The following is a 16,703-nucleotide window of genomic DNA, read 5'->3' as shown; positions in this document are numbered from 1 at the left end:
TTAGTCTTCAGCGTAGCTGAGGTCCATGGGCTCGGGGCCAGCCGATATGCTCGTCTGTGCCGCGCTCCAGCCCATGCGAGCCGACTTGAAGTTGTACTCGGTATTCAATGCCACGGCAACGGCTTCCTCAAACGAGGTAGGGTGGCTGCGGAAGACTTCCGTGCGAGCCACTCCGGTCCGAAGACCATCCATGAACACCTGACGGTGACCGACTCCGGCAGAGGCTCAGCGAACATACCCGAAATGAGCGTGCGCAGCTCTTGGACGTAGTCCACCAAATCCTTCTTGACTTGGCGAGTGGCCAAGAACTTGGAGCGTACGCGGTACGCGTGGCTCGGTGGCGAGAACAGTCGCGAGAGCTGTTGCTTGAGCTCATCCCATGTCAGGAAGGCTTGGCCCACCGACGACCCGCTTGTAAGCGCCCACTCGCGTGCTCGTCCACCGAGCTTGGAGATGGCAAGCTCTACGCGCTGGTGCTCCGATTGAAGCAGGGCGGAGCCCATGGCCGTCTCGATCTCTCGAATCCAGAGTAAGAGATTTTCTCCCTCTCGACCTTCAAACGTCTTATGTGAGGAAGTATCAAAAACTTTTAACAGATATCCTATCTGTTAAAATCACAAGTGGCTTGTAGCCACTTGTGCGTGTAACCCCGTTACAGTCCGCGTCCGAGATCTCGGACCGGTATGGGAACTCGGTACCTCCGAATGAGGTGCCGTTATACGTATGCAGCGCCATCAAAGATGACGCCGTGGCTGCCGAGCTGCACTTTGATGCGGAGACGCATCAAAGGCGCGATTATTACATCGGACTCTTTCATGAGCTCCGATGGTTTCAAAGCAAGAAGACATCTTCTCGCAGCAAAGTGCCCGAGTGGCAGGCACTTTGTCAAAGTTGGAATGATTTTGTTGAGAACTTCAACAAGAAGCCGAATGCTTACCGTGATCGGATTAAGCAAGCGCGTGATCGCTTCGAGACGTACTCGAAGCGTGGAAAGTTGGAGCAACTCCACGTTGCTGCGGAGGAGGCTAATGTGCCGTGCGCTGTGCCCGAGGGCTTTCAGTGCGCGAAGTGCTTCCCAGGCGCGGTCCGCTTGAGCGACCGCGACCTGAACGGGTACACGTCGTTCCGTGTGCCCAAGACTCTCAAAGAGCTCCGTGCTAAGTTCTTAGCACGTGAGGGTTCGGGCGCTAGCGATGACCGCAGCGCTCGTACTGCGCCAGCGCGTACTGCACTTCGTACGCCCTCACCATTGTAGGAACGTCCTCCAGCAAGACGTTCCGCGGTTCCCATGTATCTTGATGGGGAGGAAATCCTCTCCAACGAATACGAAAACGAGCCCTTTGAGGGTTCGTATTCGGGATACTATGGTCAACAATCCGCTCAACAATCCAGCGGGTTGAGCCGCGGGCGTCACGGATCGGCGGTGGCGGGGGTGGGGACACGCCCCGGGTATGATCAGCCCCGGGCTGATCAGTACACGTCGCTCCACGACCGGGTGACCGCCGTGGGGCGTCTGCAGGACGCTGAGTTCGCCGCCCTGAAGCAGGAGCTGGCGAACCAGAAGGCCCAAGTCGCGGCGGTCTCGCAGACCGCCTCGAATATCCAGGTCGAGTTGGGGACCCAGATGAAGGGGTTGCTCCAGTGCGTCCGAGCGCTGGAAGAGAGGCTGCTCGTCGCCGAGGCCAAGGCTTCCGCTTCTGCCTCGGCTCCTGCCGAGGCTTCGGATCAGCCGAGCTAGATGGCTCGTGCTGCAGGTATGGCTTCAGCCGTCCGACGTAAAAGGTCGGATGGAGGCGCATGCCAGACGGTATGTCTAGCGTGTAAGCGTTGCCGTGCCGTACCAACACAGTGAACGGCCCGATGAAGCGCGGAGCACGCTTACTTGCTCCGAAATCCGAAACTGCATGTTTAGGCTGGTTTTGAGTAGCTAACAAAACCAATGAACTAACTTTGAATTCATTAGTGTTGCCTCGGCCCACATTGTCTGCGTTCAGCTTCTGTTGATCAACAGAAGCTGCTATTGCATCTTGGACAAACGGAATCACGGCTTGTATTTTGGTAAGGAAGTTGATTGCATCCGAGCTGAAGTCATTCAGCTCGCTCTCTGCTAGAGGCCCGGCCTCTGCGTGGTTCTTTGCGGTGTCTGCGCCCTGCGCAGACCCGTGGTCTTTGTCCTTGTTGTTGGAGGAGCCTGCGCCCTGCGCAGACTCATGCGTTTTGTTCGTTGTTGCAGCTGACACTGTGCAAGTGTCAGCGGTTTTCTGCGGCTGCTGTTTTGCAGTCGTAGATCCTCCCCCACTTAAAGTGGGAGCCATCACTCCGAGTAAACTCGGTAGACGTGGATGCCGCATGGCATTCACGTAGAACGATGTATGCCCGGTCGAGGCATGCACTGAGTTGTTGATGGCAAACGCTGTCATCGATAAGCACTCGCTCCAGTATTGGAACAAGTGAGCGTAGCCCTTCAAAATGTCGACGACCACGCGATTCACGCGCTCGGTTTGACCGTCCGTCTGCGGATGATCCGCAGTCGACATGGAAAGCTGGCTCTCATGAAGTGTAAACACTTCTTGCCACAGGTGCGCTGTGAAGCGCGGGTCTCTGTCCGACACGATGTCGGTCGGCATACCATGGTGTTTGAACATCATGTCAACGAACAGACGGGCCGTCTGCTTTGCAGTCACCTCTGTCGGCACCGCAGCAAGATGCACCATCTTGCTGAAGCGGTCGACGAAGACCACAACACCGGTATTCCCTCCGCTGTCCGGGGGAAGACCAAAGATGAAGTCCAAAGACATGGACTTCCAAAACTCCGACGTAGTCGGTAGTGATTGCAATGGAGCCTGCGCGAATGGCGCAGGCTTTACGCGTTGGCACACCTCGCAAGCACGGACGTACTTGCGCACCCACTTGTACTGGTGGTGCCAGTAGAAATCACGCGTGAGAAGGACGTATGTCTTCTCACGTCCGAGATGTCCCGCAGACGGGCCATCATGATACTCGTACATGATCCTGAGTCGCAGGTCATGGTCATTTGGCACGACAACGCGGTCCGCGTTGTCGTCGACTGCATTATAAAGAAGCAGTCCGTCGTGCACCCGATATCGGTGTGCACGCGCTCGAAGGTGCTTGGGCAGCTTCTGACGGGACCTGTCAGAAGGCGCTGTGCCATAGGCCAGCAAGAGCTTCGTGTCCGCTTCGAGCGCGTACGCGGCCTTCACATCGTCCAACAGAGACGATGTGGGTTTGCTCGATCGCATGGCGTCAATGGCATTGACGTCGGCAGCTTCTGCGTAGTCCGGCCGACGTGATAACGCGTCGACCACTACATTCAATCTTCCGGGTTTGTATTCGACCCGGAGGTTATACTCCGCAAAGAATGAGAGCCATCTCGTCATTCTTTGTGAAATGTGTGGTGACTTCACTGCAGTGCGCAGTGATGCATGGTCGGTGTAGACCACAAACGGTCTACTTCCAAGCAAATACACTCGGAACTTTGCGAGTGCGTATTTCATGGCAAGGAGTTCCTTGTCATGTACCGGATAGTTGCGCTCAGCTGGCTTCAGCTGACGCGATTGGTAGTAGACGACACGATCACGGCCCTCATGATCGTGCTGCATCAACGCGCATCCGATCGCGAAGTCGAATGGGTCGCACACTACGTGAAATGGGCGATCTTGGTCAGCCACTGCCAAGATCGGCGCCTCAGTCAAGCCCCGCTTGACTGCATCGAATGCCTTTTGGCAATCGGGTGTCCAATTCCACACAGCTTCTTTCTTAAGAAGTTGCGACAGCGGGCGGATCTTGCCCCGTAATCCTCCACGTACTTGCACAAGCACGTGGCCAAGCCAAGGAACCGCCTCAGTTCCTTGACACTTGAAGGCGTTGGCCATTCATTGATCACTCTGACCTTTTCCGGGTCAGGGCGAACACCATTCTTTCCTACGAGACACCCGAGGACGGGTATCTCGCTCGCCCCGAAGATACACTTCTTCAGGTTCGCGTAGAGCTTATGCTTTCGCATAAGATCAAGTAGCTTTCGGAGATGCACCCTGTGCATCTCTACGTCGGTCTTTCCGTCCACAGCCCGGCTGTGGATGAACACATCATCGAAGTACGGCGCGAAGTCGCGCACCGAGCGCAACAAGTGCGTCACGCACCTGTTGAAAGTCGCAGGGGCGTTCTTAAGCCCCTGCGGCATTACCAGCCATTCCCAGAGCATGCCGCTTGGCGTGTTCACTGCCGTGAGAGGGATATCGCTCTCACGCATTCGGATCTGATAGCATCCGTCTCGCAAGTCGAGAGCACTGTAAACGGTGCTCCCGGCCATCGAATCGATGATAACATCTTTTCGCGGTATCGGCGTCTGCGCCGGTACTGTCGCATCGTTCAGCTTGTTATACGCATGAACGATGCGCCATCCGCCCTGTGCAGAACGTCGGAGCACTGTGCGGGGACTTTGATTCCCACACTTGTCCTGCTTTGCGACGACTTTCAAAGAAGTCGTCGATTGCTTTTACTTGCTCTCGCGGCAGTGGCCACTGCCGCGTAACACAGTACTTCGTGCCCGGCACGAGATCAGTCTCGTGCTGAATGCCTTTATCCTGCGGAAGCTCCGCAGGAATCTCTTCCGGGAGTACGTCTTTGTACTCCCTCAGTAATTCGTAATAGGGACTCGACTTCAGCGAGTCCCAACCTTGTTCCTCGAAGCGCTCTCGCTTCGTCTTCGCACTGAGAGTGTCTTCACTCTCAGTGGTACTTCCCATAAAGAACTGCTTCAGCGCTTCGCTCTCGCTCTCCGTTCTTTCGCTGTTCGAAAGAACGCAGACCTGCTCGATGCGTCCATCGTGCAAGTCGCGCGTGAAGCGCTTCCAGCTCATGGCTGGAAGCGAAGTCAACTCCGACGCCGTCGTCGGAGGATTAGCGAGTTCCATTTAACGATACTGGAATCCAGTATCGGTACGCGTCAAGACGTTCAGCGTCTCAACGCCCGGCGTCACCGCCTCAGGCTGCCCAGCAGACTGTTCTTGTTGCGTCTCGATCCCGGACCGAGACTTGCGCAGCGTTCTTCGCATGCGCCGTCTTCTTGTTGTGCGGAACCCGGCTCCGCACAGTTGTTCTTCTGGTCCAGGCCCAGTCGTGGACAGTTGTTCACCGGCGGACTCTGTCCGCGGGCGCGCGGTATCAAGCCCGGCTTGACCGCATGTTCCTTCGTGCACCCCGGCTGCACGGTAATGTGTTCCTTCGCCGGCAGACCCTGTCTGCGGGCGCGCGATATCAATCCCGGCTTGATCGCATGGCGCTTCGTCGTGCAGCCTGGCAGCACGACAGCATCAAATTGCGTCAGTGCGGCACGTTTGCAACCGTCCGCACTGTTTGCAGCGTCAACTCCCGGAGTTGACACGCCTTCGTCACCTCGACGCCATTCATTGGCGGAGCCCCTCATGACCGAGGGTGCATCGGCTCCCGGAGCCGACGCGTCGTTGTCGACCTGACCTCTTCGGGTCAGGGACTGTCCCATGCGTACTTGAACGCGAGTGTTGGTTCCCGGAACCAACACATCCTCATCTTCAGACGTCGGCAGCATTGCCGACGTGGATTCCTCTTGTGCGTATCTCGCGCACCCCTTGGGCTCCCCGGGACAGCGGCATTAAGCGCTGTCTCGACTGGTGAGCCGCGTGCACCTTCTGGTGCGTGCGCTGCGGTAACAGGGCCATCGCTCTCTGTTCCGCTGTCACGGCCGAAGCGCACGCGCGTGCGCTTCTTTCAGGCTATTACCGGATCATGCCGGGCAAGCCACGGCATGCCCATAACAACGTCGAACTTATCGTCCAGGTCCAGGACGATAAAGTGTTCGACAAACACTCGTTGTTTGTACGAGAAGCGCACGTTCACGACGCGCTTCTCGGTCTTCACGATGGCACCTGTTGCCAGTCGTACCCCCAGAAGACTTCGAGGTACATTTACCTCCTTGAAGTCAAATCGCGGCAGGCTTCGTAGTCGAGCAAAGTTGTTCGACGCGCCTGAATCTACCAAAGCTCGAAGAGAGTCACTTGCTCTCTTCGAGTAAACCTTCAAGATGACTAGGTTCGACCTGTCATCTTGCTTCTTGCAGCGACAGCTAGTCTCACTGGGGACTGCAGTCCTCAGTGTCGCGTGCCCGATGTCGGCACGTGTGACTGCATTAACAGTAGGGCGCCCCGCGCCTACTGGATGTTCGCGTTTTTGTTGGTCCGCGGCGATGCCTAGCCTCGCCACGACGTCCACCTCCAGGGCCCATGGGAGCTGTGCACTCCCGTGCAAAGTGACCGATCCTTCCGCAACGGAAGCATCGCATGTTACCTCCCTGCTGCTGGTAACCAGCAGTTGTTGCGTTCGAGAGGTCCATTGGTTCTGGACCTCCCGTCCTCGCTACCGGGCGCGGTTGCGGCCTCGGCGCATTTGCATGGAGTTTAGCCTGCCGCAGGCTAAACTCTTCTTGCATGGCAAGGGTGAATGCAGCTTCGAGAGTACTCGGGTACTCTCGGAAGAGATAGGTCTTCACGGGCCCATCTCTAAGTCCTTTCATGAACGTGACGACCTTGGTCGCCTCGTCAATCGGGTTAGTCACGATATTTGATACCAAGTATCGTGCGCGCTGCGCGTAAGTATGGACGTCATGCTTACCCTGCTGCAGGTCGAGGAACTCCGCCCTCGACCGGAACTCGTTTTGCGGGGGCTCAAACGCTTGTTTGAGCTCCTCTTTGAATACTTCGTACGTGCTGAAGCACGTAGGATCGGAGAGTCGGCGCCCATACGCCCAACTCCTTGCGCGTCCGCCAAGGCAGGACATGGTGAACGCGACCTTCGACACCGGGTCGACGCTACGTCGAGCCGCTATGGCAGTGTCGAGTTCGACAAGCCATCGGAGGAGAGGCTCGCCCTCTCTTCCCACGTAATTGCTTACGCTCAACTTTAATGGTTGAGCACGCGGTGTCGTCCCTGACGACGCCGTTACTGAGGAAGCAGCATCACGCTGCTCCTTCATGATGAACCCCAGAGCTACACCATGTTGCTCTGTCGGTGATAGCGTACGCAGAATCGTAGCTATGGCCGCCACCCCAATGACTGTTGACAGTCGTTGGAGGGCTTCCCACTCTGGGTCAGACAGGTGGGGGCAGTCAGCGCGTGCAACATGCGTTGCAGGCGTATTGGAGCTCTCCATGGGCACCTCCGTGCTCATGTGGTTCTCAGCTCCGCGTTCGTATACCTCGTACGAACGTCAAGCAGTCGGTCGTTGGACGGACTACAAAGTGCTACCAGGTGTAGTGGGTCTAACTTGACTCACTACTTTCGCTTACACGTTGCGCTACGTGTATGAGGAAGCGTACGTACTTAGTAATAACTTGAGTTAATTATACTTGAGTCCACAAATATAATATAAATCAAATGACGACTCCAAGTGACTTTGTTTAGGTAAAATGAGAACTGTATTGTTTGTAAATTGATCTACCTTCTAAATCTGCTAAAACTGTTTATGATCTATGAAAGGGGTTGACGGCGGCTGGCTGTCAGAGCCCCGCCAATATGCACGTCTCTAATTGGTAGGAAGATGCTGCTTTCTACCAATAGGATCTTTGGGTAGGTGTGGACCACTCATTGTGGTGGCCCCCTTCAATGTATCCATTGGTGTGACTTACACCAATGTGAGGAAGTATCAAAAACTTTTAACAGATATCCTATCTGTTAAAATCACATGTGGCTTGTAGCCACTTGTGCGTGTAACCCCGTTACACGCTACGCCCTCCGGTCCCAACAGGGACACCAGCTTTTTAAGCGCCTCCTGTTGGCCTGGGGCCAGGTTCGCGAGCGCAGCTTGCTCCATCATCACAGAGGTACAGTCTGGCAGATTCAGGTGAGGGATTGACTACGAGGGCTACAAAGTGCAGCGGGGCTGCCGTAGCTCCTTGCACAGAGGAAGGTGTAACGACTCCGAGAGTCCAGCAGGGTCCCATCCGAGGACCCGCTCAGAACAAGTCACAAAGACTTCCTTGCAAAAGGCGAACTGTACTGATTTCTTTACTTCGGCTTCGCCGACTAAGGTGGAAGTATCTGCACTTCACTATCAGCTATAACTAGCTCTAGTTCATTCCTAATGGTTGGCCTGCGGCCGTACTTCATCCAGGGGTAACCCTTGTGTAAGCTACACCAAAAGGGTAACCCCTCGTGTAACCCCGTTACAAGGGGGGACCGAGGTAATCCTCGGTCGGTAGGTGAATACACTCGAGGACACTCCCGTTCCACAAATACAAAGTCGCTCCTGGCTCTCTGGCCACGACAACTCTTGGCCTAGCCTAGATAAACTCTCGGTCCAGTAACCGTAAGCTAAAGCGAGACTGAGCGAGTCGCGCGAGCGCCAGCCACGGCGTTGAGCGCTGCCAGCAACCACTTCAACATAACCTAAGCCAGTACATAGAACAGTACTCTCCATCACCCATTTTACAGACGGCCTCGAACCCTGCCGACTTTTTACGCAATCAAGTCTGACAAGGGATCAGGCCTACTTATGATGGCTGTACTCATAAATGCGAGTTGGTTCCTCGGTATATCTGGGTACATTCTCGGATGGCTATAGAAATCTCCGCGCTAATTCTCATAGAAAAAGTTGCATTTAAGGCTAACTCATCATCCCACTAATATCAGGTGCCCCAACAGTCGGAATAAAAATAACCCCCATTTTACGGACCGTCAACTTTTTCGAGGGAGGTGGTCCACCTGCCCAATAGTGTCTTTCTGCTTTTAGCTTACTAATCTTTTGTAGTCTTCAGCCCCCGGAGAGCGATGATATATTTTAACCCAAAACTATTTTAAAAACGTATACCGTAAAAAGGGTAAAAAGGAAGTAAATAGGAGTTGTCTGATTATAAGAAGGGCTTCGCCCCAATAAACAGTTGATTCTATCGAATGTCCAGTATATTTAGTAGCAAGCACAGGTGGGGTACCAACCAGGCATGACCAGCTAAACCTTCAGTGCCCAGTATATTACATTGGTCGATTTAGTACAATCAATTTATTATCAGTGCAAATCTATCGATATGACAATTCGAATATTAACTTGTTGATTTTGTTGGTATTGTATTAACGTTATCTTGGTATTACGTTACTATTGTCAATATATATTGTCGTTATTACGAACCCCTGCTTACCACTACATCGTGGGTCATTTGAGCTGATGAAGGGCGAGGGCACGCGAAAGCTCCTTAAAAAACAATCTCGATTTTTTTCGCTGTGATAATATCACAGAGAAAAAATTCGTGATAATTCAGTCGTTTCGACAAAGACATAGTAGGTGGAAGGAGACCGTAGTTGTTCCACATTTCATGCATTGTAATATTGTGATCTGCTTGCACAGACAGGAAATGAGCATTCTTGAAAGTTATAAGAAACGCGAATCAGTGAGTATCTGAGGTGCTGCCGGCCCGTGACAGGAGGAAAGGCTCGTTGGCGCGGGCCTAGTGCGCCAGGAACATGGCTAGTCGAGAAATAATGATATTGTCACCCCATCGGTCCTAACATCATCAACGGACTGTATTGAAGAACCCAAACGTTGTTCTACATTCTATATCAGCGAAGACAAGGAGCGCAGATGTAGATGCCTCCAAATGCCAATATCATTCAACGGGTGGCTTAATCGGGTGGAAACGACCAGCGTGCACGCCTATAGTTCCCTTCTTCGTTCTGTAGTCCTTGGGTACCAACGATCTCCAAAATTTCCAGCTCACTTTGTTCCAAAACCACTTGTTTTTCGCTAAAGCGCTCTTCGTCAGCTTAGAAAGAGCCCCACTGTTCACTCCACCAGCTTCTGTGTTCGCGAAAAGGAAGACCACGACGAGAACGATGGCGAAGAGAAGGCGCATGATACGTCTGCAGAGGGCTGCTTTCGAAACTTGGGCTTGGACCTTGGACGGTGAAAATTCAACTGAGTACGATGAGTGGGAGGAATATGTACATTGACTTTATAAGTACGGTGAGTGGGGTAGCGATGCGCGATTGGGACGGATTAGCGTTTTGGGATGGGAGGATCAGCCCAACCAAAATATAGTACTACAACGTAGTACAACACGCGCCCATTCCAGTGATCACACAAAGGGTGGGCGACATCACAAAAAAGACGAGGCGCACTAGCGCCTCCGTCAGAACTAAGGCGAGCGGTTGCGAGGTCGCGTAGCCGCAGCAAACCCGCGCGCGGAGCCCGCGAAGCAGGGCCGCACCGTATTTGCGGAGGCAGGTCCAGCGCCGAGCATTCCAGCGAGCCGCGCACTGTACTGGGCCGAACGTACAATCTATAATTCGCGAGCGAAGCGAGCAGCGGGGGCGCCCAGCTAAGGGTAGCGCGGCTGGTCTGTTTATGAAGTACGTCATCCCTCCCGGTCACTATAGTTCAGCCAAGTCAAAATGATTTGTAGGATTTGTCGTGTCACACAACTTGTGTGATCCTCTTAATACGGCATTGCTGTGTTTTACGGTTCTGTCCATCCCAACAGGTATGGAGGAAACTGTCGCACGCGGTAATAGATGCGGCGACTGTAAATATCTCCTGTAAGAGCCCGCCACTTTTAGCACTTTTGTTCGGACCGGTCTTATTGAATCAATGCATTGCTATACATCATCCTAAAGCGCTGCGCAAGCTAAGAATACCTGTGCTAGTTGCTACGCAACATTGGCGAATGATTCAGAGTACTTGGCCGTTGAAAATGACGTCTCGGGCTGTACTTGCGCACCATCAAGGACTGCCGGAGCGACGAGCCCATCCCATGCCACATGGGCGAAATAGTAAGTACATCGGTGTACAGCTGTACCCGTATCAATATCGGCTTGGATGACTCTTGAGATACCAATATGGTAACGTTTTTCTTAAAAGAAACATGCGGTGCCTGTTAAAGAAAAAACAATTCACAGGCGTTCCTTTACAGGATATGACGTTCTAGTAGAGAGAGATCCCGTCCAGTCCGTTACGCCATAGTGAACCTCAGGGTCAGGCATGAGCGGGGGCTTCGTGGCCGTGGCCCTCGGGCTCATGCTGCTCAAGCTGTACACGTGGGCGGTGGTGTTGCGCGCGCAATGCGGCGCGCCTCTCAACGGCCTGTACCTGCTGCTCACGGCGCTCATGCTCTGGAGCTACGCGTGCGCGATGCGCTGCCGCCCCGCCAGCCGCAGACCCGCGAGCGTCGAGTCCGAGCGCGTGACGCGCTACTGCGAGCGCTGCGACGCCGACAAGGCCGCGCACGTGCACCACTGCTCGGTGTGCGGCCGCTGCGTGTTCCGCATGGACCACCACTGCCCCTGGACGGGCAACTGCGTGGGCTGGAGCAACAAGAAGTTCTTCCTGCTCTTCCTGCTCTACACGTCGCTGAGCTGCCTCGTGTTCAACTCCATGGCATCGCCGCTGGTGTGGGACGCGCGCTTCCGCCGCTACGAGGCGCTGCTCAAGTGCGGCTGGGTGCTGTCGCTGGGCGTGGGGCTGCTACTGGCCGGGTACTTCGCCTTCCACCTGTGGCTGCTGCGCGAGGGCAAGACGACGCTCGAGTTCCTGGCCGGCAGGACGGGGGAGCTCGCGGACTGCGGCTTCACTCACAACGTCACCGTGTACTTTGGTCGGGACGTGTGGAGCTGGTGGCTGCCCACGACGCCGATGCTGGACGCTGCAATGGGGGGAAGAAGGGAACGTGATGACGATGGAGAGGAGGCGCTCCAACTAGTGGTGGAATAGAAAACCAAAGAGAATATGAATCACTCGCCATACCTGCGGGACGGCGGGAGCTGCGGCGTGTGCTGACTGGCCTACTTCTCCTTCTTCTTCTCTTTCCGCTTCTTCTTCTCCTTCTTGCGCTTCTTGCGCTCCTGCTGCAGGTCGTCGAACATCTTCTTGTACGTGGGCAGCTTCGACTCGTAGAGCTGCTCGATCTCGATGGCCATTTGGTGCACAGGCTCCCCCACGCGGTTGAACGTCTTGGCGTTCGAGGCCATGAGCTTAATATCCGACGTGAACTGGTCGATCTTGGAGTACTCGGCGCGCTCGACCTTCTCCTTCATCCGCGTGAGGTCCATCGGGTTCTTGATGTAGTCGAAGTAGTTGGGCACGCCCAGGCGCTTGCAGTTCTCCTTGGTGAACTTCTGCAGGAACGGGTTGCCTGGCTTGCCGCTCACGACCCAGCCCGCCCACGTGAGTCCGCGCAGCTCCGTGACAAGCGGGGCCAGCAGCTTCTGCAGCGTGGTGGCGTCCTCCCTCTCCCTCTTCTTCTTCTTCTTCTCCTTCTTCTCCTTGCGGTCCTTGTCGTCCTTGGCCTTGCCCTTCTGCTTCTCCGCGTGGGCGGCGCGCTCGGCGCCCGTGGGCGGCGGGGCGTGGATCAGCCCCGCCGTCTTGCGGCTGCTCAGCGGGTGCAGCACGGGGCCGCTCTTGCTGCCCGCGGGCAGCTGCAGCGCGCTCTTGACCACGCTCTCGGGCAGCGGCTCGATGGGGCGGTCGAAGGGCACGCCCTCCAGCAGCGCCAGCAGGTCTCCCTTGGCCTCCCCGGGCGTGAGCGAGTCGCGCGCCTCGCCCACGCCGCGCAGCAGGTGGTGGTACGTGCTGGGCAGCGTCGCGTCCGCCATCTTGGCGAGCTGCGGCTCTAGCTTGTAGTGGGTCATGAGGTTGCGGTAGTCCACCTCATCCTTCTCGACTGGCAAGGGAATAGTAATAATAATAATAAATAAATAAGAGAGGGGAAGAAGATTGAAGATGGAGGAGGGGCGTACTGCTTTGAGAGCCTCGCACGAGATAGAATTGCTCCGGATCCAGAGTAGCTGCGCGTGTGAAAAGGGTATCAGGAGAGAGAGGAGACTGTCAGTTTCCGGATGCACTGCCGTACAGCGGCGGAAGGCAACGGGGATACGAAGTTATACAGCCGTGAAGAGCAACACGAGCGTACCATTCGCCATGCTGGCGTGCGCTGCGCCAAGTCGCGAATGGAACAGCTGTTCTAATTTCGAGCCTAATTTCGGGGTGTTTTGAAACGTTAGTACTTTTCATGAAAATAGTAGTGAGCATTGATCTATCAATCGGGATGAAGAGCGCTGCTGAGTGCCGCGTGCTGGTCGTGGGCGGCGGAGTGATCGGACTCACCTCAGCCTTGGCGCTGCTGCAGAGCGGCTTCAGGCGCGTTCGTGTGGTCGCTGACAGCTTCGACGCTACCACGTCGCACGTGGCAGGCGGCCTGTGGATGCCGTTCTCGCTGCCGGACGACGCTGATCCCGCGAAGCCTCGGTACAAAACGAGTTATACTATTTTTGTATGTATGAGTACTAACATAAAGTACTATTTTTCGTTGCTGCTGCAGCAAGTGGTGCGAGGTCAGCTACGAGTGGCTGAGCCAAGTGATGGAGAAAGGCGGAGAGAAAACGGGGATTCATGTTGTGGAGGGCGTGGAGGTGTCAAGTGAAGGACCACCGCTAGTGGTGAGAGCGAGTACACTGCTGTCCATATTTTCATTATTACTATTGTAGTAACTGTCGATCGTATTTTTTTATGCCAGGTGCACCCGTACTGGGCGCATTGCGTGGAGAACTTTCGCCTATTGAGTCGAGAGGAGGCGATGCAAGTGTCGCCAGATGTGGTGCACGGATTCGCGTTCGGCACGATCATCTACAACACCGGGTATCGATACCTCGTGTGGAGTGCATGAAGCTTTGGAGTTACTGACGTACTACGTTTTCTGGATTGAATCGTTCGCGCGGTTACAGAGTGTTCATGACGTGGCTCCAGCAGCAAGTTCGACAGTTAGGCGGTATATTCGAGGAACGTCGTGTGACTGACTTCGACGAGGAGAGCTGTGACTTGCTTGTGAACTGCACCGGTAGGCATTTCCCCTTGGCGAGTTTTCAAAGCTAGCAGATGGTGTACTTATTGATTTCTCGTGTCTTTTTAGGTCTAGCGGCGAAAGAACTGGCTAAAGATGACACAGTGTATCCGATTCGTGGCCAGGTCATCAAGGTACGTTGCTGGTAGCTCCGGCACGGTGGGACGGATAATGCATACACTGACGCTTCTTCCTTTACGAAAGGTTCATAACCCCAAGCTGGACAAGTACGCAGCTGTCATCCATCGAGACGGACAGCATACATACATCATTCCCCGGCCACACGGCGATGTTGTCTTGGGTGGAACGGTTCAACCTCACAACTGGAGTACTGAAAATGATGACGCCGATGTGGAGGGAGTGTGGGAGCGTTGCTGCAAGCTGTGGCCAGAGGTGCGCAACAGCAAGGTGATTGGTCCCGTGGCAGGTTTACGTCCTGGGCGTACTGGTGGCGTGCGCCTAGAAACAGAATCACGCCCAACGAGACGCGGAGCTGTTGTGATTCACAATTACGCTCATGGCGGATCGGGCCATACGTTGCACTGGGGATGTGCGCAGGACGTGGTGACCCTTGCCATGCAGCATTTCCCCATCAGAAATGTCAGCAAGTTGTAGATGACGGTGGTAGCCGCAAAAGCTACCAAATGTACGTCTATAGCACTGAAAAGATACTGAGGCGATCCTTCGTCTGCGAGCGTGAGGAGGACTGTTCAGCTCCTGCTGTAGATGAATGCCTTGTAGTACTTCTAGTAGAAAGGTTTACCACCGAATCCGGAGAGGAAATGTGTTCATCAAAGCAAATAAAATCGTTTTGATTCACCTCCAATTTTATTTTGCTTTGTGCCAACATTTATCTGTATTCACTGATTTCGCGTCAGTATACCAGTGGGCCACTGACAGTGGCATGCCCTACTTGGAGGTGCTCTGTGATGATTGTTGTGGCTTCTTTTGCTATTTTCACTGGCCGTGTTGATTGATGTGCATCGCGATCACGGTGGCAATTGATAGGATGGAGGCTGAGAATATGGCTATGGTGATTAAAATGATGAAGGTGTGAATGTGCCGACCGCCGTACTATTTCATCTTTACCACTCTACCCAATATATTTATTGTCAGGCTTCTGCTGGAATCAAACTCACGATGTCGCGATGAAGCTTTCGCTCAAACTGTCGTTCACAGTGATGAAATGCTCGATGGCATCGCATTGAATGCCGAAGCCTTCACTATTCATGCAGAACTCAAATTCGTTCTGGACGATATTGGAGTTCATGGTCATTGACATCAGTATGACCATTTTGACTGTACGTGACATGGAAAAGACTCGCAGCGGTTTGAAACTCTTAAAACAGCACAAGTTGATCTGACAAAACTTAGGGTGCGCATTCCAACTCGACCAGGCCCACAAGTACCGACAACCCAGTGCCAAACACAGAGAGAAGCTAAAAGGCTGGCAATTAAGCCGCAGGGGAAGAACAACTCTTTGCTCAGAAGTGAATAACTGAAAGTGCCAGGATTTTCGAAAGCAAAAAAGTCGAAAATCATATCCGTTTTTATTTTGGCGAAGAATGTCCACGATTTGATCGACTATTTACGACCCGGCTGAACCATTGCATTCTAAATGCGCTGCACCAATTGGAGATAGTAATGCTGCAGAAAATATATCAGCGATTTTTTGTCAGTGAAATTGAGATACCTATACACAAAGTTCAGCAACTACTGTATTCAGTTGAATTTTTACTACTCCTTAACTACGTGAAATAGCCTTTCCTTTCGTGTTCTGTACGTCACACGAAGAAAGGGTGCGGAAGAAAATGTGTTTAGCAATAGAGGTCGCAACCAGAGGTTCACGGTCCACCCTACCTGTCCGACTGGTATGCTGATCTGGTATCGGGCACCCGCTGTTGGGAAGTCAGCAAGGATCGACCAACGGTGTTGGGCACCGTGGCAACGACTAAGAAACGTGATGTTGTCAACCGTGGATGGTCCGGGCAGTCAGTGGCATGTTGTCGCATGTCGACGTCGCCTCAGGTCATTAAGTCAGGTTGTCTAGGGCCATCAGTGCGGCAACTAATAGTGGGGCGCCACCGATGCACGTCAGGTGTCGTGGCTGCATGTAGGAGAGCAGCAGCTCGAGGAGCAAGTCAAGGCTGCAGCTCGGTTGTTTTTTCTTGTTGTTGTTTTACCCCACATCAATCACGTTCCAATTTCCTCTCGACTTTTAACGGGGTTACATGGAATAGTGACCCTGGCACTATTCAGGGATGGCTACAAAAGGTCACTCCCCTGAGTAGTGAGTGACACAATAGGCTTGAGAGCCAACCGATACATTTTATATCTACCACAACTAACCGAGTATCCTGTAAGTTTGTCTGTAAGTTCGTCGTGTTCCGCCCTTGGGGCATCAGCCTGCCGTAGCGCATTGTCCTACCGCCCTGCATTAGCGCATTAGTAACCTGCCCTATGGCATCTCACCATCTTCCGGACTGGCTTATGTTTGCCCGATATTACAACATAGCCATGCGTGATAATTATAACGCGCTGTGATTGGCCGATTTTGCCTCAGCGCTCACATTTCCTTTTTTGAATTCCGCGCGCGGCGGAGCGAGGAAGCGCTCGGACGTCGGGCGCTGCAGCGAGCCCCACAGGACGCGAGCGCCGCACAGGGACTAAGGTACGCTTAGCTACATAGTTTCCTAACTGTAATAGAAGTGTCGGTTTCGGGAGTTCCGCCTGTTGGGATAACTGGTACCTTCAGGGCAGTCGAGGTATTATAGTGTGGGATTAAGGGCGGCCTGGTGCCTACTCCGGTGGGGCCACGGGGAGTTGCAG

At 54.0% G+C, this 16,703-nt stretch overlaps 4 protein-coding genes across 4 annotated transcripts; 2 read left to right on the top strand and 2 right to left on the bottom strand.

Moving 5' to 3' along the window:
• Positions 1 to 503, bottom strand: IUM83_04802 (Gag protein; the record flags this gene model as incomplete). The annotated part of the gene is made up of 2 exons (XM_067928899.1): positions 1 to 155; positions 239 to 503. 2 exons carry the CDS (start codon positions 501 to 503, stop codon positions 1 to 3), a joined length of 420 nt encoding a protein of 139 aa, XP_067796149.1.
• Positions 504 to 11,020: 10,517 nt separating this feature from the next.
• IUM83_04801 (putative palmitoyltransferase) lies at positions 11,021 to 11,749 on the top strand (the record flags this gene model as incomplete). Its single annotated transcript, XM_067928898.1, has 1 exon — positions 11,021 to 11,749. One exon carries the CDS (start codon positions 11,021 to 11,023, stop codon positions 11,747 to 11,749), a length of 729 nt encoding a protein of 242 aa, XP_067796152.1.
• Positions 11,750 to 11,820: 71 nt separating this feature from the next.
• On the bottom strand, positions 11,821 to 12,957 carry IUM83_04800 (Transcription initiation factor TFIID; the record flags this gene model as incomplete). The annotated part of the gene is made up of 3 exons (XM_067928897.1): positions 11,821 to 12,698; positions 12,775 to 12,822; positions 12,948 to 12,957. The coding sequence occupies 3 exons, from the start codon at positions 12,955 to 12,957 to the stop codon at positions 11,821 to 11,823; spliced, it is 936 nt and encodes a 311-aa protein (XP_067796151.1).
• A 125-nt stretch (positions 12,958 to 13,082) lies between these two features.
• IUM83_04799 (D-aspartate oxidase) lies at positions 13,083 to 14,376 on the top strand (the record flags this gene model as incomplete). Its single annotated transcript, XM_067928896.1, has 7 exons — positions 13,083 to 13,282; positions 13,356 to 13,473; positions 13,551 to 13,672; positions 13,759 to 13,871; positions 13,944 to 14,008; positions 14,079 to 14,267; positions 14,338 to 14,376. The coding sequence occupies 7 exons, from the start codon at positions 13,083 to 13,085 to the stop codon at positions 14,374 to 14,376; spliced, it is 846 nt and encodes a 281-aa protein (XP_067795989.1).
• Between the last annotated feature and the right edge of the window lie 2,327 nt (positions 14,377 to 16,703).

Source organism: Phytophthora cinnamomi, assembly GCF_018691715.1.
Source record: "Phytophthora cinnamomi strain GKB4 chromosome Unknown Contig17, whole genome shotgun sequence".
Lineage (NCBI taxonomy): Eukaryota > Oomycota > Peronosporomycetes > Peronosporales > Peronosporaceae > Phytophthora > Phytophthora cinnamomi.
The sequence above is the reverse complement of the archived record's forward strand: the minus strand, read 5'-3'. Positions and strand labels throughout refer to the sequence as shown.